General features: G+C 38.6%; 1 protein-coding gene across 1 annotated transcript in view; it reads left to right on the top strand.

Moving 5' to 3' along the window:
* Positions 1–25476, top strand: part of arl6ip1 (ADP-ribosylation factor-like 6 interacting protein 1) — a 38015-nt gene that overhangs the window by 253 nt on the left and 12286 nt on the right. Inside the window, exon 2 of the mRNA XM_056264026.1 lies at positions 814–947. Coding sequence (XP_056120001.1) covers positions 814–947 — 134 coding nt within the window. The remainder of the gene's footprint in view (positions 1–813; positions 948–25476) is intronic.

A 25476-nucleotide genomic window follows, 5' to 3' on the forward strand; every position in this document is an offset into this window, starting at 1 on the left:
CATCTATCAGTTAATTTACTGCTGTCACCATCTTAACCAGATTATACAAATACGCGACAGGGTACCATAAAGCTTAATCTGTCTCTTATTTGTAATATTTTAGACGTGTTAACGCAGCGAATAACGTTAATCGTTCTCTAAATAACTTAACGTTACGCCACGGAAAGGAAGTGCGTGATAAGATGTTAGCAAGCTAATGCAGCGCTAACAAGAAGGATTAACGTTACTCTATCTAAGTTAGCATCTTACGTTAAATGGTTTTCTCACACAAATCTTGTATTTATATGTTTAATATAGCCTATTATATATTTTATGAATATTTTTTAAGTTGTAACGTTACCTTTAGAAAGCATGGAGCTTTGCTCGAGAAAAGCGAGACGAAATTCTCCACATGCGTGTCTAAATGGTTTTGAGATTAGTTGTAAAGCCACCAAGAACTCGGGTTGAAGTTTATGCTTTAGCCTTTTAAAAAATGTACACTAACTTCTATTTTTAAGTACTATATCACAGAAAGGAAGTGGCCATTTAAACTTTACCTGCTGGTTTAAACGGAACATTTCACAGTCCCCCAAAACACGTGCTCCTTTTTTGTTTTTATATATATTTATTTACCATTTCATTTATCTCTCATAAATGACTATTTTGTTTTTGTATAAATTTTAACATTCCTGAAATTCCAGCTGGATGTGCCCATCCCAAGACTTTATGACACTTCCATTTTAAATCAATCCGGATAGGCCGATAATGCCATGTCACATGATATAAGAGAACTCATTGTTTAAACAGTAATATTGACTAGAAACATTTCTCTAGGCTCAGGAGACCAGTCAGCTGGAAGAGCAGCTGCAAGGATGGGGAGAGGTCATCCTGGCTGGAGATCAGTTCCTGCGCTGGGAGAAGCCGTGGTACCCTGCAGCATTAGTGGCTGCCACCACAATCCTCTTCACGTGAGTCTGCGGTTCATAGTGTGCATTAGTTCTACTTCTTGACTTAAAGGGGAAATGAAGCAGTCAGTCAAGTTTACATAATTTACAAGATGGATTACCACTATAATCAAAAATTATAAAAGAAACATGACAAATGTTAACATATAAAAGAAAAAAGAAACACCGTTATGTCTGTCGAGCGGCAAGGGCGCCACCATTGTGCAGTATTATAACTGGTGACGTCACGGGGTTGGTTGGCTCTGTGCTGAGTTCAGTAAAATACAGTGAAAGATGCATGTAAGCTGGTCGATCCAGCGAACAACTAACGTTAGGTACAGTCATTGTTGGCTAACAGCTGTAAGCATGAACTAGCAGCTAATGATAACTTAGTGTTTAGCTAGTGAACTTTATTAGTACCAGACAAAAAGACGACGTCTAACGTTAACAAACTGCACATGGAAACATTGTTCGTGATGTCTGCAATCATATTCCTGTCTCTTGTCAACACCATGGTCAAGATCAGCGTCTTGACAGCAGATGGATCGTGCTATCGTGGCGTAATAATCTGTTTGGTTGGTAAATGTATTACCTGAATGAAATGAAATCGAATGTATCGTCCTGTGGAATCATTCATTCACAGACAGCAGAAGATGTTCAACTAATAAAGATCTTCATCGCTGGCAAACAAATTGATAGATTTGCCGATTTGCTTTCACTAGACTGTACTGTAGGTCCACGGCCACTTCATCCAACGCTCTTGATGTTCTTAAATCTTCCTGAATAGAAAGCGCGTAAGTGATTCAGTGCGTGAGGAAACTGAACAGATCATTCAAACTGATTCGCGAACCGATTTAGACAGATCTGCCAACTTGTTTGATGAAGTCTTTGAACATAAACGACAAAAAAAAGAGTGATTCATTTGTAAATTGAGCATCGCTCGTGCCCATAAAAAAGATACAGCGCGCTTGGAATAAACTGCGCATTTAACAACATGTTTGCATTAAAATAAAGTGCGCCGTTTGCATCCCTGTATATAACGAGATTTGGGCCATTTGGGCTGTATCTTTTACAGCGATGCTCAATTTACAAATGAATCAGTCTTTTTTTTTTTTTGTCGTTTCTGTTCAAAGACTTCATCAAACAAGTTGGCAGATCTGTCTAAATCGGTTCGCGAATCAGTTTGAATGATCTGTTCAGTTCCTCGCGCACTGAATCACTTACGCGCTTTCTATTCACACTCGACTCGGAGTTGTAACAGGAAGATTTAAGAACATCAAGAGCGTTGGATGAAGTGGCCGTGGACCTACAGTACAGTCTAGTGAAAGCAAATCGGCAAATCTATCAATTTGTTTGCCAGCGATGAAGATCTTTATTAGTTGAACATCTTCTGCTGTCTGTGAATGAATGATTCCACAGGACGATACATTCGATTTCATTTCATTCAGGTAATACATTTACCAACCAAACAGATTATTACGCCACGATAGCACGATCCATCTGCTGTCAAGACGCTGATCTTGACCATGGTGTTGACAAGAGACAGGAATATGATTGCAGACATCACGAACAATGTTTCCATGTGCAGTTTGTTAACGTTAGACGTCGTCTTTTTGTCTGGTACTAATAAAGTTCACTAGCTAAACACTAAGTTATCATTAGCTGCTAGTTCATGCTTACAGCTGTTAGCCAACAATGACTGTACCTAACGTTAGTTGTTCGCTGGATCGACCAGCTTACATGCATCTTTCACTGTATTTTACTGAACTCAGCACAGAGCCAACCAACCCCGTGACGTCACCAGTTATAATACTGCACAATGGCGGCGCCCTTGCCGCTCGACAGACATAACGGTGTTTCTTTTTTCTTTTATATGTTAACATTTGTCATGTTTCTTTTATAATTTTTGATTATAGTGGTAATCCATCTTGTAAATTATGTAAACTTGACTGACTGCTTCATTTCCCCTTTAAGGCCTAATCTTTCACTTAAATTAATCAGACAAGGTCACACACTGGAAGCTTAAGTCCTTCAAGTATTTAATGATTTTTACAATCATCGCTTTCTCTCTTGTGCCTCAGATGTATATGGTTGTTACGCATTCTAAACTTATATCAAAGTCTAGGGCTGGATGATATGGCCAAATTTTATATCACGATATATTTTTTAATTTCGGTCGATACGACATAATTCCGATATCGATATGAACAATATAAAAGCCCCAGGAAAAACTGCCAAGAACGCCCACAACGAATGTCTGTACCTACAAACTTCTGAAAAATGTATTTGCCAAGTCTCTGAAACCTCCTATAAAACTATATAATATTCTAGAAATAAAAATGGTACAAATAAATTATTGTTAATATTTTATTTGTATTTAGCCTTCATACAAACAAGAAATGTGAAATCACCGTCAAATAAACATAAGACTCTCAACCTATTAATATTAATATCTTTAACTTTAAACTATAGGCTGATAATATTATTCTTATAGATTGAAAAAAGTGCTTCAGTCATGAAAAGTGCTCAGAGTTGCTGAAGAAAAAAAAAGTGAGCAACAACAAAAACACGTGTTGCTGAGGGACATTTTGAGTGTTGATGACACCCTGAACTCATTCCGATTGATGAATCTGAATGTAGTGTTAACATGAACGCTAAACAAGTGATCGGGTTGATGTGCGCATTTGTCACTCACAAGCTTCAAATCGGAATAGATTTTTTGACATGCGCACACTGCACCAATATATATACAGAGTTTCCAGCTGTTTGCACATAAATATTCTCCAACATTGATTCTTTATTTGTTTTAAACAGCAGACTTAGGTAATATTTATCCATTTCTGGTCATAATTTGGAGACAATGAACATATGAACCGTTGTGCCGCTGCTTATATTTATCATGCAGTAAAAATTGCCCCTCCCTGCCATAGACTGTAAAAAAAAAAAAAAAAAAAACGCACACGCCCAAAACTAGTCGTCTGTGGATGAGAATCTGAAACAAGGACTGGTGGGACATTGTCCTGCTCCACTTCACAGATGCTGAGTGAAATTAGAATTTTAGAATGATGGGACGCTCATTTATGACACTTTATTCAACAGGAAAAACAGCTTGTTCGCACGTCATAACGCTATTTCAACGTCATTGCACATGCGCAGTCCTTTCAGTTTCGGTTTTCAATTCGATCAAGTGTTTTACATGTCCTCTCGGTCGGATTAGAAAAGGAATAAACCACCCCTCTCAATTCGATCGAAATTCATTCGGATCGAGCCCACTCGGATCGCTTAAGGTGTTTAAATGCAGGCTTTTCAGTCCGATTGAGCCATCAATCCTATTACTAATGGATTATTTGGTTACATGTAAATGTAGCCCATGCCTGTAATGTATATTGAAATATTGGATATTTTTTTTAAAATCATATCACCATTATTGAAAAAAATTATATCGTGATATATATTGATATTAAATTATTGTCCAGCCCTATCAAAGTCCCTTTAAGACAAGTCAAGTTCACAAGACCGAAAGTGCATACGAAGTGTGCCATTTGGGACAGGGCCTATCTCTTTGAATGAGGAAACATTAAATTCTCCAAAACTGTTCAAGCTAACAATTAAATTTCATATTTGAAATCACCAATGAAATCTGACAACTGTCTAAACACTTGAATCATGAAAAAAAAAAAAAAAAAGGCTGGACCAAGCTCATGCGCAGTCCTAAGCATGCTCTTAGAGTAGTGACTGTTTATAGAAACCGGAGCTTTTAATGGCAGCTGCAGTGATGCTATGACTTTATTAAATCAACGATTGGCTCTTTTCTTTAGAAGGCAGGACTTACTCAGCAATATTACACATTGCACTTTCTCTTATTCATAGTCATAAGAGTGCAGTGTCTTTCTGTATATAAAGTCTTTGCCTATATATTGCAATCTATATGATATTCAGAACTAGGGCTGCAACAACGAATCGATTAAAATCGATTTCTGAAAGAGTTGGCAACGAATTACATAATCGATTCGTTGCATCGCGCGACGCGGAAATGTTTGAGTATAAAAAAAATTGGAGTTGAGCGCGGAGCACTGTCGCTCAATCGCCGAGCGAGAGAGAGAGAGAGAACGAGTGTGTCCGAGATCGCGCACGCGCCGAAAGGATGAGCTGCAAAATACCTTACACACCATAGGATATGGTCAATCCATTGTATTTGTTTTTTTAATATTATTTAATATTGTATTTATATTTTATATACATTGTATTTATAATTAATATTAGGATAGACTAGAGATATTATCTTCTTATAATTATTATTATTGCTATTATTATTACCTATTATAGGTAATATGATAATAGGTGCATTTGCTTGTTAAAAATGTCAAACATTTTGTTAAAGATTATAACATCTTTGACAAAAACAAAACACAAGTTTGTGAGTGTGTGCATCTGTGAGTGTGAGTTTATGAGTGTGTGCTAGTGTGGTGTAGAGAACAAGTTCTGACGTTCAAACAAATCCTGTTAAGTTTTCTGATTTGTATTTTTCTTTATTTTTTATCAATTATTTATTGTTCTGACAGCAGCTCACTTTATTTTTAAAAAGCCTATATATATTATTTGGCAGATGTAAAGCATACATGTGTATGTGTTTTGTTAGTCCATTTTTTTGCACTCGATTTTTTTTCAGGGTGAATTTGCACTGTCAGTTCTGTTTTTTAATAAAGGATTGGAAATTAATGCTTTTGTTTTTTTAAAATCCGATTCATCGATTAAAATCCGATTCATCGTTTGCTTATGATGCTCATGAGAGAGGGCGCTGCACAGTGGCGACCTGCAGTACAGGCTATCTGTTTCGTCCGTTTTGTTTGTTTGATTAGTTGTTTGTCGTGATTATTTTTAGTACAAAACATTATGGGATGCACTGTTTTACAAAACGATACCATAAGTCACTATGAGTCGCGTATGGGAGCGGGCTTTAATAGTCGGGTCGATACGGTTTGTTATCAGCGTGGCAAGTGAACCGGCCAGCAACGCGGAGTCACATGTACGCTACAACAGAGACTTTCTTTTACAACTGAGCGCCTACGCGGGCGATTGGAATCATATCGATGTAAACATACCCACAGAGATAACAAGAACTTTTAATGACAAGGAATACAAGAGAAAACGAGGGAAGGAGTGCGCCAAAGACTCAGGAAGAGGAAAACAAAAATTCCACTACCAACTATCGTTCTCTCCAACGTCCAATCATTAAAAAGAAAAGCAGAAGAGTTGCGAGCAAACACTCGTTACCTGCATGATTATAGGGAAGCCTGTGTCTTGGCCTTCTCTGAGACCTGGCTGAATTGTACCGTGCCAGACTCCGAGGTTTGTCCTGACGGATTTAGTATAGTGCGCTTGGACCGATGCAGCAAGGCAACAGGCAAGGAACACGGAGGGGGCGTGTGCGTCATGATAAACAACAGATGGTGCAAAACGACTGTGGTAAGAAATAAGATCTGCACTTCTGATATTTAACTTTTATCAGTTTCTATGCGACCCTCTGATCTCCCCCGTGAATTCCCATAAATGTTTCTGACTATTGTCTATAAACATCCAAGAGCAGACATAAACAAGGCAACAGACATTATTTTTAATATCACCCAAGAATTGGATGGAATCTCACCAGATGCGCCCACGTTTATAATGGGGGATTTTAATAACTGTACGCTCAAAAAAACTGTCTACCTATTCGCAGTATGTTACCTGTCCAACACGAAAAAATAAAATCACTGATTTATGCTACGGCTCCATCCCCAAGGCATACTCATCCAGTGCCAGGGCCCCCTTGGGTGGCTCAGATCACAACACAGTCCTTCTAAGACCCACTTATAAACAGGTTTTGAAAAGGATTAAGCCTGTGGAAAAGCAGATCCAGGTGTGGGATGAGGACAGTGTAGAGACGTTGAAAGGATGCCTGGAGTGTACATCCTGGACCATCTTTGAGGACTCTTCAGCTGACTTGCACGAACAGACAGAGGCTATCTCGGGCTACATAGACTTTTGTGTGAGTGCGATCATTCCAACTAAGACCATCAAGGTGTACCCAAACAATAAACCGTGGGTGACAAAGAAACTAAAGGACACACTAAATGAGAAAAAGAGAGTCTTCGCTTCAGGAAGCATACAGAACAGAAAAGATATGCAAAGGAAGGTCAATAAGGAGATCTACAAGGCCAGGTGTCAGTACAAGGACAAGGTACAGAGTACCCTGTCTATGGGGAATTCAAGGGCTGCATGGACTGGTATAAAGTTGATGCCCAACGCACCGTTTAAGACAGGGAAAAAAATTGACTTTATGGATGACACAGCATCCTTTACTCTGGCCAATAATATTTTAAATGAACATTTTACCCGCTTTGAAATAAATGACAGTGATAATGTCTCTGCCTGGCAACAGATTATGATAGATGATGCTGGGATGGAGAGCACTTTGATCATTAAGGAGGAGATGGTACAGCGAGTGTTTGAGAGGACTAACGTACAGAAAAGCCCGGGGCCGGATAACATTGGAGGCATTGGAGGCCCAATTAAGTGGAATTTTTTGTTCCCTCTTCCAGCGCTCAATGGACACCCAGGTGGTTCCTCTGCTTTGGAAAACAGCAGTTGTGATCCCCCGTCCCAAAGTCTCCCACCCATCCTCACCCAAGGATTATAGGCCCATCGCCCTCACCTCTCTTTTAGTAAAATCACTTGAGCGGATCATTAAAACACACATCATGAACTCTTGTAGACACGCCCTTGACCCTCTACAATTTGCCTATAAATTTGGGAGGGGGACGGACGATGCCATTTGTAGTGCTTTTAAATTATCTGTATAAACACTTGGAAGGTTGTAAAACACATGCTCGCGTTTTATTTGCAGATTTTTCATCAGCATTCAATACAATCCACCCACAAATTTTAGCAAACAGACTTGGAGATAATTTCCAGCTAAACTCAAAACTAATTAAATGGATCTTGGATCTCCTGAGTGGGTGGCCACAACGAGTAAGGGTGGGGAATACATTATCTGGGGTCTGCTTCACTTCAATTGGGATACCACAAGGTAGCGTCTTGTCACCACTACTATATATATTGTACACTGACTGTTGTCGAAGTAATTACCAAGGACGTCATATAATTAAATTTGCAGATGATACTGCTGTGATTAGTTTACTGGAGCAAGATGAAACTGAACATGGTCCAGTGTTGCATGAATTTGTTGAATGGTGTGAAGCTTCCCAGTTGCTTTTAAATTCGTCCAAGACCAAAGAGATGGTCTTTGATTTTAGACATGGGGCGCCCTCACCCACTCCGACTCTGATAAAAGGAGAGGAGATAGAGATGGTGACGGAGTACAAATATCTCGGTCTTATCATTGACCATAAATTATCCTGCTGATGCCATTTTTAAAAAGGGCAGGGTCCGAAATTAACTTTTTGACTCACCTGCCACGGGGACTGGTAGATGAAAAAATCCACCAGCCAAGCATATTTTTTACCGGCCAAAATAATGTATATGTGACACAAAAAGGCTGTTTATTAATTTATATATAGGCTATATTTAAACATTTTTGTCATATTTCTGGTCTATTATTTTCCATTTTTACTTTTATTTACTCACACATATTACACAATTTACACACATTAAAATAATATTTTTGTGGTGGTGCCTATGAAAATAGTTCTGTACAAATGAAATGTATTAATTGTATATTTAATAAAATATATGCAATAATAATATATTATAATTATTTAAAAAAAAAAAATTTAGTTTTACTCTGCCTATTTTTTTTTTTTTACTCCATTCACTCTGACTGATCCGATTAGTAACTGAAGGACTGGAAATATCAGTTGTTTTAACCATTCATTAAAATGAATCGGTTCAAATGAGTCATTAGTTCGCGAATTGGACGTGTCATTGTCGGATGTGTTTCGCGTTGTGTGATTATCCCGGCAGCTAGGACATCCCACAAGATTTGTGTCAATACAGAAAACATTTCATCACTGGATAGGTTTTTTTCGTTTATTTAAAGTGTGGTTTATGTCAGCTGAATGTGCGGAACGATTTTCAGAGAAGATAAGGTATTTTAGCACAATTCCCACCAAGCAGTAATTCAGGAAAAAACATATCCGAATGCTCCACATGAAACTTTAGTCTCCTGACCTTTTACCATCGTGTCGATTTATTTTGATTAATATGTGACAAGGTGAGAGAGCAAGACAGCGCTTAGGACGGAGACGGTGAACCCTTGTTACTTTCGCTTGGCTCCGAAGAGAAAGTGCGCGCGCGCGACCGGGGCTCTCTCTCTCTGCTCGTTCCTCAGTTGCGCCCTGTCACACGCACTACTGTCGTCTACATTACTCACCGATCAAATAAGACTATGGCGGGATAAAAATTAGCTTTGGAGCAGGAGCATCGATAAGAGAACTCGTTAATGTTAACTAATTACATTACTATTTTGGTATGAACATTCACCCGCCAGTGGGGCGGATAGCCTTTTGAGATATACTCGCCAAACGGAAAATCTACCCGCATTTGGCGCTTGGCGGGTGTTAATTTCGGACCCTGAAAAGTGCCAACAACGTTTGTATTTTCTTAGGAAACTTAATTATTTTAATGTTGATAACAAAATTTTGACTCTTTTTTTATAAGTCTTTTATTGAGAGTATTCTCTCTTATTGTATAGTATGCTGGTATGGACATTCAAAAATTACCCATAGGAATAAATTGGGGAAGATTGTTAAAACCTGTGGAAAAATCATTGGTAAGCAACAGGTAGACCTGTACAAACTATATTTGACCAGATTGGCACAGAAGGCAGATAAGGTTTGTATGGATACATACAACCCATCCACTTTCAGTGGAGTTCAAGCCGCTCCCTTCTGGTCGTAGATATAGATACCCTAAGGTTAGAACAAATCGAGCAAAATACTCATTCGTTCCTATGGCAATAACCCAATTAAATAAGGTGGGAGGAGGGGTATGATTGGAGAATATATGGGAAGTAATGTGAAGTGGTAATATTTATTTTTTATTTTATTTATTTATGACATTGTGCATGTGGATAATGTTTGTGTTGTGGATTATGTGTCAATATGCCTGTATTGTACAACAAATTGCCTTTCGGGGACATTAAAGTTGTCTAAGTCTAAGATTAATCGGAAAAATAATCAACAGATTAATCGATTATTAAAATAATTGTTAGTTGCAGCCCTATTCAGAACAAAATCACGATTACCAGTGTAATTATTGCTTTTATACAGTTGTTCAATAAACAAGTTTTGAGTAATTTACATTTAGAATAATATTTTAAATTTTAATTAATGTTGCCAGTTGCATTGTCTATTTTCGCTTTGCCAAAGGAAGCCACAGCCGAATTAACCGTTGCACATTTCCTTGCAACACACAGTAGCAGGCCTGATAGCGCTCCGGATTTCCAGCGTACAGACGTGTCTGGTAAAAAAAAAAAAAAAAAAAATCAGGTTCGCGGATCTGACAATTTCCAAGATCTGAGAGGTGCTTTCACTAAACCACACCAGTAGCCTACTTCAGCCGCAGACCTGAGTGCCAACCTGTACGCATTTTGACCTCAAAGTACGCTGATACGATTTGTCACTCTAAACTACGCAAAAACCTGGTGACGCCTCTGTGCACGTGCAGTCCTCAAATCAAGCAACAGCAATATTTGTAGCGCTGGGTTCATTCCCCAAATAGCAAGCGGGGATGATTGACAGGTGCGTAAGGCCTATCATTAAAAAGAGACTGAAAATCGACAGCAATAAAGAATACCGCTCGATCCCGCTTCCACTCCCGCGGCCGCCGTCTGACTGAGTTCATAAGCGAGGACAGTACAGTAGTCACGGTACTTCTGACTCCTGACGGTAAACGGGCTGGGCTGGGGTGGATGGTGGATGTGGAAAGTTGAAATATTGTGTGAACTTAATCTGGATTCGATTATCACACGGGAGTGATCGCATGGATTATTTTAAGATACTCCGTCATTCATGGTCACTCCTATAAGAGGAAGACATGCAAATTATAAAATGCTTAAGTATTGATGAACCATAAATCTAAATAAAAATAAAATCGCTATGGCTTAGTGATTATGAAAGTGCTGTGATTTGTGGATTACTGATAAGCGCGAGTCTGCAAACCGGCGTTTATTTATTCATTCTCAGTGTTGAGAAACGTACCCTGCATGTGTTACGTTATTGTGTTAATAACTAAAGTACCTAATTATGTTACATAATAATTTTGTATGAAAACTAGCGCGTTAGTTAGGCTACTTGTGGATTAAAAAGTACCGTTGTATCAGAGCTGTGTGAGCTCTCTCTCTCACAAACACAGACCGCGCACAGAAGGAGAAGATAGCCTAATTGTAAAATTAAATTGACGGTCTAAGTTTAAATGGGTCAAATAATGGTACATGCACTTTTACAAGTTGATTGTACTGAAATGTGTGTTGGCAGTGCCTGTACACAACCATCATATATTGATAAAAATCCATCCAGTGTTTTTGTTTTAATCTCCTTATGTTTTCCCCTGCCTCAAATTGAGCCGTTCGATTTTGTGACGTCACTAAATCAGACGCCTCTTCCACGATTGTTGATTGACAGCAGCGTTTCAACACATCCCCTGAGCGAGCTGTCATCATAGTCCGCTATTGTTGTGTTTTACTGTAACTTCAGAAGCTCCAAAGACGTGAGCAAAAGCGCCAATCTCATTGGTCGGATAGTTTTTGACGCGGCGCGTCAAACCAAAAAAACGAACCTGAGGCGTTTTTTAAAAAATGACGTTTTTACGCGTGGCATTTTTCGTGTCGGTGTGCACACTCACATTGGCGCCCTTTGTTTAGTCACGAGGCGTTAAACGTCGGCGAATATCGCGCGCGAAATTCGTCCCGGTGTGAACAGGCCTTTAATTGTCCAACTTCTTTGCGGCAATCATCTTGTTCCGGGTCCGACTCTGACTCTGGTTCAAACTGATACGATTGCACAGATGTGTCCTCAGAGACTCCCGCTGCCATTCTTGTTCCAAAATATACCCTCAACTGTTGTCAATGTCAAGGCAACACTCCACATGCGTTGGTCAAAACGCCTCAAAGAACAGAGGGGCGGGGTTGAGCAAAGCTCATTATCATTTAAAGTCATATGCACTGAAACGGCGTGCTGAAAACAGAGCTGGTTTTGACCAGGTTAAAATAGTGTTTTCTTACAATACTAATGATAATTTTTAATTAAAGTATATTACAATGTTTTCATTTAGACCCTAAATATTCATATTAACTTGTACAAAAATGGCATTATATGACCCCTTTAAATTTTGTTCTTGGTTTTTTTTCCCTGTCAAAATGTCAGAAAGCATTTTTTATTATCCATCCGTGTTTTTAAAATTCGTTATATGATGGACGTTTTACTATTAACACAGCCCTATGTCAGATTCGTCTAACTTATACTTGATATTCTTTTTAGAATAAGTGATTCGTTTTGCTATTATTGGTCCTGTGACAGGACTCCTGTCTATTCATTGTCAACTATTTTCTATAAGTATGTTTGTATTGGCTAACGTTTATTCAGCTAATGGGTGTCCTGTTTAAAATGTGCAATGTTCAAATGCAAAGACAGCACGGCACAAATAAAAGCCCTCTTTTCTTTTCTTTTTATCAAGTATCATATTTGGATATTGGAATAATAAATTAAGTAGAACTATCTTAAATGTACACATCTATTTTTTTTTTTCTTTTTTTTTTCTTTTTCATTGTTTTATTTTTTTTTTCTTTTTTTTCCTGTTTTCTAGGGGTTTCTTAATTTTAGACTAGTTGACCAGCACACATTATTTTGCAATGCAATATTAATCATGAATAAAATATATTGCATTGCAGTGCAGTGCAAGTGAAATTTAGGATTTGGGGTCGAATTAAAAAAAACTTTAGAAGTCAAATTTAGAATTATGAAGATAGGCATGTGTTTGTGTGTGTCTTGCATTCTCCAAAAATATGACAACTCGTCATATATTTATATAGTTTAATATTTTCTCATTTTATTTCTTATCTTATTATTTTAGTGTTGTTTTAGGTTTTAAAAGTTAAAATTTTAGGGTGCTCTGTCTCAGCAGTCTAACAGCACTTGTCAATGTCAAATTTTTAACACGCTACATAAAATACCCCTACTGGCTAGATTCCTGAGAGGTCAACTAATGTGTCAAATTGTCAATCAATGCAGTAATTTCTTCAATTTACGTGTTTGTGTGTGAGAAACACTGACATTAATGGAGTTCAATGCTGGAACTATTCAGTGTTTGAAACTATTGGTTGCTCCACGACACGCGTTATTTCCACATTCATCAGTTCCTATGCGAGTGTTGTAACACTGTTTTACAACCGCTCTGATCAGGACGTACTTCATTTGTCTGCTGTAGAGTTGTTCCGATTCCGATACTAGTATCGGAAATGCCGCCGATACCAATAAAAATTCTGGCATCGGTATCGGCGAGTACTTCTACCCATATACCGATCCGATACCCTTTTCTTAAACGATATCTAGTTATGCACGATAGCTTTGCTTAACGCTGCAAATCGGAGATCAATTCTTCTTCGCTGCTCTAAACAGCGGTTGCTTGTGGCAACACAGGAAGTTATGCTGTTGCCACAAGCAACCACTGTTTAGAGCAGCAAAAAAGAAAGCGCGCGCTAGCAGTATCTCTGCTGTTTGGCAGTATTTAAGACTGGACCAACCAGCCAGTAAAACGGCGACATGTCTCCTATGTCATACTGCAATTTCGGGGGGTGGCACAAGATTAGCAGCTTCAACACTTAATAAAGCATTTGAAGACGCGTCACCCTGCAGAGAAGGATGAGCCGCGCCAGAATCAACAATCTCTGGAAGCTTCATTCAAACGAAGAGAAAAGCAAATATAGCATCAGGACATGGAGGCGCTGGCGCGTGAACTGTAGCGCGTCTCATAAATGAAACGAAACTCAGCGTATAATTGCCTCACAGACCTGAGAAATATATCTATTGAAAAAGCTTTATGTCTTTTAAACAAAACAATTCAAAACGAAAAGAAATGGGCTACTCTCTGCTTATGTAGGCTAATTCGTAGCCTATATGAAGTGTGCATTTCTCTATGCGCGTTCACTAATGCAAAGACGGCAAGTCAGCATTGTCAACTTTATCTTTGCAGCCGACACTGAGAAAACACTAGTTTATAATAAACAATTAAAATGTCTCATGCATAATCATTACTTTTGCCGGTTCTTTGTGGCAAGCTATAGCGTGCGCTTAAGTGCGGAAAATAAATATATTACGATATAATATATACGATATAATATTACGAAAATATATTACGAAAACGCTCATTATGGTTTAGTATTCTCTCCCATGTCTATATTTAAGTAATTAAATTAATATAAATATGCGATTAGACTAATGGCTTAAATGAACTACTACTAGTCGTTTAGAAGAGAACTTTAGTTGTGCACGGTAGAGATGCGCGGATGGGCTATTATTTCATCCGCAACCGCATCACAAAACTCATCATCCGTCCGCCATCCATATGCACCAACGTTTTTGACCAATTTTCAAAACCGCACCCGCCCGCCATCCGCTGATACAAGGCGCTGCTGATGACAGCCGCGAGACTAGAAACCACCCGCCCGAATTTAATTAAAATATTTTTTTCCGTCACGTCATCCGCCCGATCAGTCCGCGGCTATAACCGCCAACCGCGCATCTCTAGTGCACGGCCACAAACCCAACTTATTTCACATATTGTCGAACCAGCATTAGGCTTGCCGCGATAGACGGTGTTGACGGTGTTACCGGTTTTAAGCCCCATCACCGGTGACATCACTTTCCCACCGTGACACCGCGATGTCTTGACTTTTTTAAAGTATTCGTTTTTGCTAAAATATTTATTTGAATTAATTAAAAATAATAATTATCAATTATTTAGTTCAGAAGAGAGCATACATTATAATTAAAAACTGAACTGCGCAGTGCGTGCCAAGAGCCAGTCACGTCACAGATCAGCAAGCATCAGGATTCCATTTAGCACGTGTGGAGATGAGAACGAGTCAAATTAAAGAAAAGCAAGATAATGGCGGAATGTGTAATTTATTTAGGCCTGTTTTATTTTCTTATTCGTTAATAAACGTTGTATGGTTCTTATTTGTTTGGGCCCACAGTTTGACGATTTTCAGCCTATGCATGGGGTTATTTTTATTCGTTCGTTATGCTAATAAAAGTTCTGTCTAAAAATAAAAGTTTTATTATCAGCGAGCCGAGTTGTTTTTTTTTTGTCCATTCAAGCAATTGACGCTGAATTGCCAATTGACGCTTATTTCGAAAGTGAAAGTATAACGCGCACGCATTTAAAAGCTGTTAAACCCCGTTTTATTATCAGCGAGCCGAGTTGTTGTTTTTTTGTCCATTCAAGCAATTGACGCTGAATTGCCAATTGACGCTTATTTCGAAATTGAAAGTATAACGCGCACGCATTTAAAAGCTATTTAACCCCCCCCCCCCCCCCCGCCCCGCCCCCCACGGTGACACCGGGATTACCGGTGTTGTGACACGTCGATTAACCGGTGGGAAATTTCTCACCGCGGCAACCCTAACCAGCATGTCACTAAGGGCATTCTAAGTGAGCGTAATCTCAAGAAAGACTCTCTCTGCTCTGGAGGAAATATTACCACTCCGGTCACATGCTCTGGTGTGATAAAATGTGGTGTTCTTCTGTTGTCTGATATAGTTGATTGACCGCTTTTATGTGCGTTATTGGCAGCGTCACCCTCTGGTTACATGAACGCGTCACCACCGCATCAGAACCGAAAACATGGGGATTTTTTTTTTAAGACATAATCGCACAACCTATTCGATATTCTATAATAAAATCAACTAATCGAATATTCGAAAATCGTGACATCCCTAATTTATATATATTTGTTTAAAGTATCAGCTAAATTAAAATAACGTTATTAACCGGTATTTTTTCTAATCAAAGGCCATCCTTAAAAATATTTTGGTTTGCAGTAACAGCAAAAAAAAAAAAAAAAAGGGTCGGTAGGTAGGTCTATATTTTTTTTTTTCAAGATTCAATGTAAAAAAAAAAAGGATAATTTTGGTCATAGTGATTAGGTCGGTGTGAATTTAAACAAATTTGCATATCGTGACGTCACTGACTGGGTCTTCAACCCCCATGCCTTCGGGCACACCATTGCGAACCTCATTCTGATACAGGTTATAGACCACAAACAATTTGAAATCTTTGTAAAAAAAACACATATTTATTGCATTAATTCCAGCTGTATTCATTTGGAAAAAAATAGGCAGTATCAAAAAAAAAAAAAAAAAAAAAAAGGAGCCACTAGATTTCAATGAAAGTGGATTTTCAGAGGGAAACAAATAAATTAAAATGACTAATCTCACCAGCGCCGCGCCGACCAATAAAACAGCGCGTTTGGCACCATTCGTTTACATTTGACCCATACTGTTACAAGCCCCCTTTCTGGTCTAGGGGCAGGAAAGGAGGGTAACAAAAAGTTGCAGGGAGAGAGTGAGAGATTTGACCCATAAACATTAGGGGTGGGGGAAAAAATCGATTCTTAGATGCATCGCGATGCGGACGTGGACGATTCTGAATCGATTCACAAATGTCAAAAAATCGATTTCCCCCCCCCAAAAAAAAAAAATTTTTTTTGATATATTTATAATAACGTAATATTGACGGAACGCGAAAGACGGAACTCTGAAGCGCGGAAGTGCAATGGCCGGACCGTCTGTGGCGTGCACATATCAGAGACGCGATGGCTGAGCGCTAAACACCCTCCGCGTTAGGTTAAAAGCTGACGTGTGGAGATATTTTGGCTTCTGAAGTTGAAGGGGGAAAGGAGCTGGACAAGAGCCACACTAGTTGTAAGCTTTGTATAATAAAACTAACGACCGAAACACGACAAATATGAGAAACCATATGACACGTTTCCAGCCAGAGGAGGAAAAACACTCGGCTGTACCAGTCGTTATAATATTAATTTACTACAAGTATGCTCCTAGTTTAGGCACACATTTATTTTCCTGTTGGTTCTTTGCAATGTTAATAAAATATATTGTACGTTAATTCTTTATGGGTCATTACTTTGTACTTTTAAAGCAAAGTATTTATAGTCACACACACACAAAAGATTCAGATAATTGATTTGTAACATTATAAATGTGTTCACTGTAACTTTTGATCAATTTAATTTATCCTTGATGAATAAAAGTATTGATTTCTTTTTTCTTTCGCCCAAAAAAATTAAATAAAAAATCTTACCGACTCCAAAATTTTGAACGGTATTGTTTAATGTTACAAAAGCTTTCTATTTCAGATAAATGCTGTTCTTTTGAATTTCTGGGTGATTCTCTGAATTGGGTGCCCTTCAAATCCCCCAAACTTGCTTCAAAGATTTTCAATTGAAGGAAATCACAAAATGCATTTTAACGCTGTCAATTAATAGAACCAGGTGCCTTCGCATTATAATGCAACACAATTGCTTTTAAAAAATAACTTAATTTAAAGATAATGGGTTGCCTAAGTAGTAGACAACAAGCATGTTTGCATGTCCTCAGTAACCATCATTACATTTTCATTGAATATCAAACAAATAAAAAGTGCAATTAATACCAAAATGTTGCTGCTAATATAATCATATCTTGGTCTAGTGTATTTTCGTTTACTGTTGTGAAATGGAAAATCAATAATCGCTAATCGAGAATCGTTAATAATCGAAAATCGACTGTAATCGAATCGGGACTTCAATAATCGTAATCGAATCGAATCGGGAAATCAGACAGATTAACCACCCCTAATAAACATCTGCTATTATTAACGGAAATCAGTGTGGTCAAATAGCTAGGCGCATTGTAGGAAACTATAGGCCGATTAAGTAGTCCTGACATATTATGGAATGGTCGATTTTCTTTTGTGCAATTTAGTACATTTCGGTATGGGATGTGCTGTTTTATTGGTCAGCGTGGCGCTGGTGAGATTAGTTCCCGCCGCTCTGACCATTGGCTGGCGCAAGCAAACACTTCTCTCTGCGCTGTCGAGTCTGTCGCGCTCGCGCGGCTCGGTTCCATTGAGCCACGCAGATTACAAGTCAGCGCAGCGCGAACTCTGTAACACACCGCGCCGTTTCGTCCCCCTTTCGGTGTGTTTGGCTTCCCACACTTATGTGTGTTTGTTTGTCAGAGCCTGCAGTTGCTGTGTGACGCGCGTTCGCGGTGGGCATGTCATGACGAGCTGGACGCGCTCCGAGAAAAGGCCGTTAACATCGATTCCCTATTTGACCATTAAGAATTTCGAATAATGAGCGTCTAAATGTAGGCTCATACAGACGTATTTCACAAGCAGCCGCGCCGCAGCCATCATCACCGAGCGCGAACCATTGACAGTGAATGAAACGAAGCGAACGCACAGGCCATAGTGTGACATGCGTAAACCAATGGTGTAAACATAATCATAATAGATGACGCCACGGGTTTTTATTTAAAAGAAAGAACGTAGCCTACGCAATTTATATTCACAATACTTACTTTAATAAATGTATATTATTTTATTGCATTTGTATTAGTTGTTTGAAGAGTAAAAAAAAAAATCGGTTGGTCTTAATGCAAGTTTACAACCGGCAAGTCGGTCGGACTAAAAGGGAAAATAAATAAATAATTGGGTCGGTCCTAATTTGACAGGGTCGGTCGGGTTACGGCAAACAAGAATATTTTTAAGGATGGCCAAACCGTTTCCGAAACGGTAATGTTTAATGAGGAACGCAAAAACAGAAACGTTAAAATATCCATTCTGCTCAGAGTGGACCGATTGAATTTTTTTTTTTTTTTTAAGCCCTGCATCGGAGTACTGTTCTCCTACTGTTTTATAAATACAGTGAATTCAGACATACTATACTTTTCATGGACTGTTTTTCGTCTCCTATATAGTAGGAAATAGGGCTCTGCACAATTAATCGAAATTGACAGACTCCTTAACTGACAGACTCCTCAACGTGGGAAAGACAGGATGTCTCATTGGTTCACATGCAGTTTCTGCTCTGCACTCATCTTGAGACCAATCCCTAATGTTTAAGCTAACTGCCATAAATTCTTTAGGGCCTTTTGTATGCAAAAGGAAGGCTGCAATATTCCATCCAAATCCATTCCTAACTATGATTGGAAACCTTAAAACTGATGTAAACTACACGCATTCATTTCATACTTATTTAGAGAAATAAGTATTCTCAGTAACGGCTATTTGTAGTGCAACATCTTACACAAATTTAGCTGTTAATGTACAAATGAATGCCTGCATGACAGTTCAACCTCTTCTAATCATACTTTGACTCTATTTGTTTAGAACATTGCCAAAGGTAGTCTGGTGCTGGTTTGGAAAGAGAGAAATGCATTGATACAACTTTAAAGAGATTATTCTAACTGTGTGTTAAACCATGCTAATGAGTTCCATGGGGAAAGAAGGGTGGGCCACACTGTGTGTGCCCCCTCGGATGCCAGCAGCCAATTGCAGCACTGGAATGGAGAAGTGCCAAATTGCAATCTCTTCCTCATCGGAAAGGGATAAATGTACCCTTTCAACAGACACTCGTTGTCACAGTCATTGGGACAGGTTTAGTACTTAGCATATATGTATGATATGCTAAGAACTAATCCTGTCCCAATGATTTGTATGTAAATTAATTGTTGCTTCGGACATTATCTGTGATGTTTATGGTGGTCTTTAAGTCGTATATAGAAATTGTTGAGATGGGTGTCTACTGCACGCTGACAACTGAACCAACACAAAATAGATTTCTTGTACATAATTATGCAGACAATATTAAGCATGAACGTATATCTGGGATGGGATTATTAGCAGAAATGTATTCGAATATAGCCTACAATAAATATTATACTGCATACAGGCCCCTATTACAATATTGTATTAAAAATCCAAGGTTTACCATGCATCATCTTGCTTGGAAATAAAGCTTCATGTCTTTAAATCCATACACAGTCAGCATTATTTTTCTGAATAAGTTTTGAAGCGTGTACATTACTTCTTAACTTACAATCGTAAATCTGTATTCATTTCAGAAGAATCATTTTGACATTTGTAATATGCTAAGGCAGGGGTGCCCAACCCTGCTCCTGCCGATCGACTGTCCTGCACAGTTTATCGCAAACTCACACATATTTGAGAATCTGAATAGAAGATAGTTCATGACATGGTAAGCAAGTTTGTTAATATTTAGAAATAAAAGCGTTAAATCTGTCATACATCGCTATTTTGGCTGTGGTGAATCATGTGCCAAGCATGACGCGTCACCATGGAAACGGGGGGGGGGGACACACGATGTTTAGCCGATGCCGTCTAAACATCGGACGATGATCGGCCCAACCCTAATGGGAGACTGTACAGATATAAAAACGCTGAGTTGTTAGGTAAGTTAATGTTTTCTCATTATTCAATAGAATGTGAGGGAGTACTAGGGATTACCAATATGGTGGCGCAGTGGCTTCACTTTTTATGATGTCATGAGCAATCCAGTCATATAGGTCAGTGGTCTTGGCCTTTATTAGTTTTATCTTTCCATGAGGTAATATAGCCATAACTGTCATAGCCACACCCGCCTTTATCACTTGTATTTTATGCATCTTATACACTTAATTCCTTTATCATTCACGATATTTATTTAGTAGTTGATTTACTCCTGTTTGTCTTTTTGGTAATAAAATGTGTTTTATTACACTTCTGTCTTCCTTGTGTTGATAATACAGAAGATGCTCTACAAGTTAACGATATCTCAAGTCCTTAAAGGAAGGGTGAAACACTCAGTTTCACTCAATCTCTTGTTAATCTTGAGTACCTATAGAGTAATATTGCATCCATCATATCTCCAAAAAGTCTTTAGTTTTATTATATTTATAAAAGAAAGATAGGCTGTACCGAGTCTTTCCGGAAAAAGCCGAGCGGGTGGAGGCGTGCCGTGTGGGCGGAGCTAAATAATCACGCGCGCGCAAAGCTTTAGAACATTTGTGTGTCTACTCGTGGTTTATGAAGACATGATTTGGTTTTACAATAAACAAACAGACACCTACAGTAGCCACCTAAACAAATGTATTTAAACAAACACACAACCAGGGTCCGAAATTAACACCCGCCAAGCGCCACATGCGGGTAGATTTTCCGTTTGGCGAGTAAATCTCAAAAGGCTATCCGCCCCACTGGCGGGTGAATGTTCATACCAAAGTAGTAATATAACGAGTTAACGTTAACGAGTCCTCTTATCGATGCTCCTGCTCCAAAGCGATTTTTTGTTCCGCCATAGTCTTATTTGATCTGTGAGTAATTTAGACGACAGTAGTGCGTGTGACAGGGCGCAACTGAAGAACGAGCAGAGAGAGAGAGACCGCTCAGGTCGCGCACGCGCACTCTTTCTCTTCGGAGCCAGGTGAAAGTATAAACAAGGCTTCACCGTCTCCTAAGCGCTGTCTTGCTCTCTCTCCATGTCACATATTAATCAAAATAAATCGACACGATGGTAAAAGGTCGGAAGACCATAGTTTCATGTGCAGCATTCGGATGTGTTTTTTCCTGAATTACCGCTTGGTGGGAATTGTGCTAAAATACCTTATCTTCTCTGAAAATCGTTCCGCACATTCAGCTGACATAAACCACACTTTAAATAAACGAAAAAACCTATCCAGTGATTAAATGTTTTCTGTGTTGTTGACACAAATCTTGTGGGATGTCCCAACCGCCGGGATAATCACACAACGCGAACACATCCGATAATGACACGTCCAATTCGCGAACTAATGACTCCTTTGAACCGATTCATTTTAATGAATGGTTAAAACAACTGATGTTTCCAGTCCTTCCAGGGCTCCAGACTAACTTTTCCACTGGTTGCACTGGTGCTACCAACTTTCTCAGTTGGTCGCACCAGCATATGATTTTGTCGCACCTTTTTTTTATTTTCTTTTTTTCTACATGCCATGGGATTAATAAATGCATGCTGATGAATAGTGGTTTTAATGGACCAAGGCTAGCAAAGGCTTTCTGGGTTGCAGCAGAAATACCTGTAATATATTAATTATCATTGCCAAATTTCAGGATTTTCATGGATTTTGGACAGTAATTTTAATCTGTAATTTTAAGCATTTTACATTTGAATTATATACAATCTATCTATTTACATTTTAATCATATTCTATCTATCTATCTGTCTATTATCATCTTTCTATCTTTTAAAAATCATTAAACATTCAAATGTATGCATTACATTTTAAAAGATTAGAGTATTATAATAAACTGATACAGATTTTTCGTTATCAAAGTTTATAGTTGTAACAAAAAGCAGAAATCTCACACTCCTTACCTTCTGCATTTTTAAATAATTTCCTTTTCCTCTGTCGAGCCATCATGAGAGTAATCGCTCGACAGAGGAAAATATAACCGCTGAAAAGACGTAGGAGGAAGGGCCTCTGTGACATCTACGTTCGTCAATAAATAAACTGCACGTGTCTTGCGGAAGAACATTGTAGACGGAACTTCTCTCCGTTAATGTCTATGGCGAGTCACGCAGGCATTGGGCTACTTCGCAGCCGAGACGACCCCGGGATAAAATAGTCCGAATATAAACACTTATTATAGGCGTACCGTAGTGATTCAGAATAAGTCAAAAACACGGTTTGGAAAATGGATTCATGATGTACTCGTTCATTTTGAACATAAGTTACGCGGACTGCAGCAGCTGATACAACGGCGTTCTGTTGCTCAAGCGTCCACTCGCACAAATGCGACCACATCGCAGTCTGGAACCCTGCCTTCAGTTACTGATCGGATCAGTCAGAGTGAATGGAGTAAAAAAAAATAGGCAGAGTAAAACTAAATATTTTTTTGAAATAATTATAATATATTATTATTGCATATATTTTATTAAATATACAATTAATACATTTAATTTGTACAGAACTATTTTCATATAGGCACCACCACAACAATAATATTTTAATGTGAATTGTGTAATATGTGAGTAAATAAAAGTAAAAAATGGAAAATAATAGACCAGAAATATGACAAAAATGTTTAAATATAGCCTATATATAAATTAATGTTTATTTGACACAAAAAGGCTGTTTTTGGCCGGTAAAAAATATGCTTGGCCGGTGGATTTTTTCATCTACCAGTCCCCGTGGCAGCTGAGCCAAAAAGTTAATTTCGGACCCTGCACACAACATACATCGCATGCTCCATAGATACATTAACTATACGTTATCATGACATGTTGTTTAGCCTACTTGCATGTGCTTAAGTTACACGCCGATAGACACACAGATATTTGAAGCAGTTCTACTCACCGCCTGCGGTTCCAATGCAAGACCTTTAACCTTTAGTGTTGGGACTGCTCCATCCTTGAGAACTAAACGATTAGCAAATCCGGCTTCGAACTGGGCCTTGTTTATAAAAAAATCATCCTCGAAATGCATGGAACAAACAAGAACACTTGCACAACTGTGTTGATGTTCTGGAAAAATAAACTCCATCCACTGGTCCCTTAACGCTTGATTCTTTGGGAATCTGTGCAGTGTTGTCTTGCCTTGGCAACCGAAAACACACTTCTTTGGTGACATATTGCAGCGCAGCCGATGCACAGCGCTTTGATGGGCATAGGTTACGGCTATCGCTCTACAGCTGCGCGCGCGCCCTTCCGAGAGAAGTGCCCTTAGGACCGTATAAGGAAATTCCGCCGCATCTGACGTCACAGGGCCTGAATTTCGTTTTGGAAAATGGGGGGGGAAATCCCCCCTTAGATGATTCTCATGGGGGGGATTTTCTTTGTTTGAGGGGGAGAAAGGGGGGGCATTTTTTCCAAACAAAATTATTACATTTATCTTGCCTAAATGTTTGCGCTCATTGCATTTTTACAATGGGGTAATATTGTTGTTAAGAATTTACACATCACAAGGAAGCTTGATTTAAACTGTTTAATTAAATTGAAAAAAGTAGCACAAATAAATACAATAGAATAAAGATACAAATAAAGATAATTAAAGAGAAAAGTTTTTCAATGGGTCTAACACTAGTATTCATATACAGAAACTGAATAAAGTAATCAAATGGAAAATAACACTGGGTAGTATTTTAGTCCTGAATAAATTAAATACATAGGCTATCAATCCTGATTCCTTTAACTTAAAGCTATCTTTTGTTGTTTTGACAACAAAATTAAATGACAGACATATACGGCTGTCGTCACTTTAAGAGCTAGTGCACGGATCCTGTGTTTATTATACTGGCATGCGTTTTATGCTTAGGCCTATTAAAGACAAAACCGACTATGTTTAGAGTATAGCCTACTCACAAATTGACAATTTTGCGTGTTAAAGCAATATAATCCGCGAAAAATAGTTACTGGCCAGCTGTTTTTGAGGCGGATTTTCTATGAATATACGCATAGAAAATAATCTCTCAGAGAGCGCGCGAGCACTGATTAGTTTAAAATCGCTTGAATGTTTAAACTGGTAAGACTTAAAAAGACTTCAGTCACGATGCACTGCTGGCCCGATTGTGCAAGTGAATATTCCGTCATGTCCCGACCTTACAGTATGGTCCCGACTCCAAAATGCGAGTGTGAATTATCGCCGCAGCACTTATGCTTGCCTTGCACAACACATTATGAGAGAAGAGATAGAAGACGCGCGCGGCACCGCTGAACACTCACGCTGTTTGTGAAATAGCGTCTGGAAGATAGTTGTTAAAGAATGATTTGATTTGATTTGATTATCTGTGTGGATTACGATTGCGGGAATTTCCCGCATTATAAATGGGAGACCTGCGGGAATGATTAGAATTATGCGCAATACCCGCAATCCCGCGCCGAAATTCGAGCCCTGCGTCATACGCGCCCATACTCGAAAAAAAACTTTCCGAAACTTGTGACAACTAGGAAGGAGTATTTTGAGAACAGAAATACTCAATCAAACGTACAACTTAATTTTTGAAACTTTGTCCATGTTTAGCATGAGAATAACAGTGTAAAAAAACTCACTATGCATGAAATAGCATTTCACCCCCCCCCCCCCCCCCCCCCCCTTTAAGATTGGTCATATGACAGACTCCTTGCCATTAACATAATTTTATTTATTCAACAATCATCCTTGATCGTTAATTTACTGTTAAGGCAACTTTCTTAGCTGGTGCCCCAAGGTAAGAGGTAATTTGACATTCTGATACTCACTTTAAATGACTAGAGATGCACCGATTACAATTTTCTAGGCCGATTCCGATTTCCGATTTTTCTTGAGTTTGACCTGCCGATACCGATTTTAGCCGATTCCGATTTCCTTTTTTTAAACCACTTTACAGCACACACAAATATTCATTTTCTATCTTCTCTTTATTAGAACATTTTGCATAGAACATTTTTTTTAACAAATAATCGCTATAAAATAGGACTATATAAATTACTCCTGGTGTGGGAAATTCACACACATCTAAAGTGCAGTGTTATGGAAGA

The sequence above is a fragment of the Rhinichthys klamathensis genome, unplaced genomic scaffold, assembly GCF_029890125.1.
Source record: "Rhinichthys klamathensis goyatoka isolate OS25496 unplaced genomic scaffold, OSU_Roscu_1.1 h1tg000213l_1, whole genome shotgun sequence".
NCBI classification, from domain to species: Eukaryota; Metazoa; Chordata; class Actinopteri; order Cypriniformes; family Leuciscidae; genus Rhinichthys; species Rhinichthys klamathensis.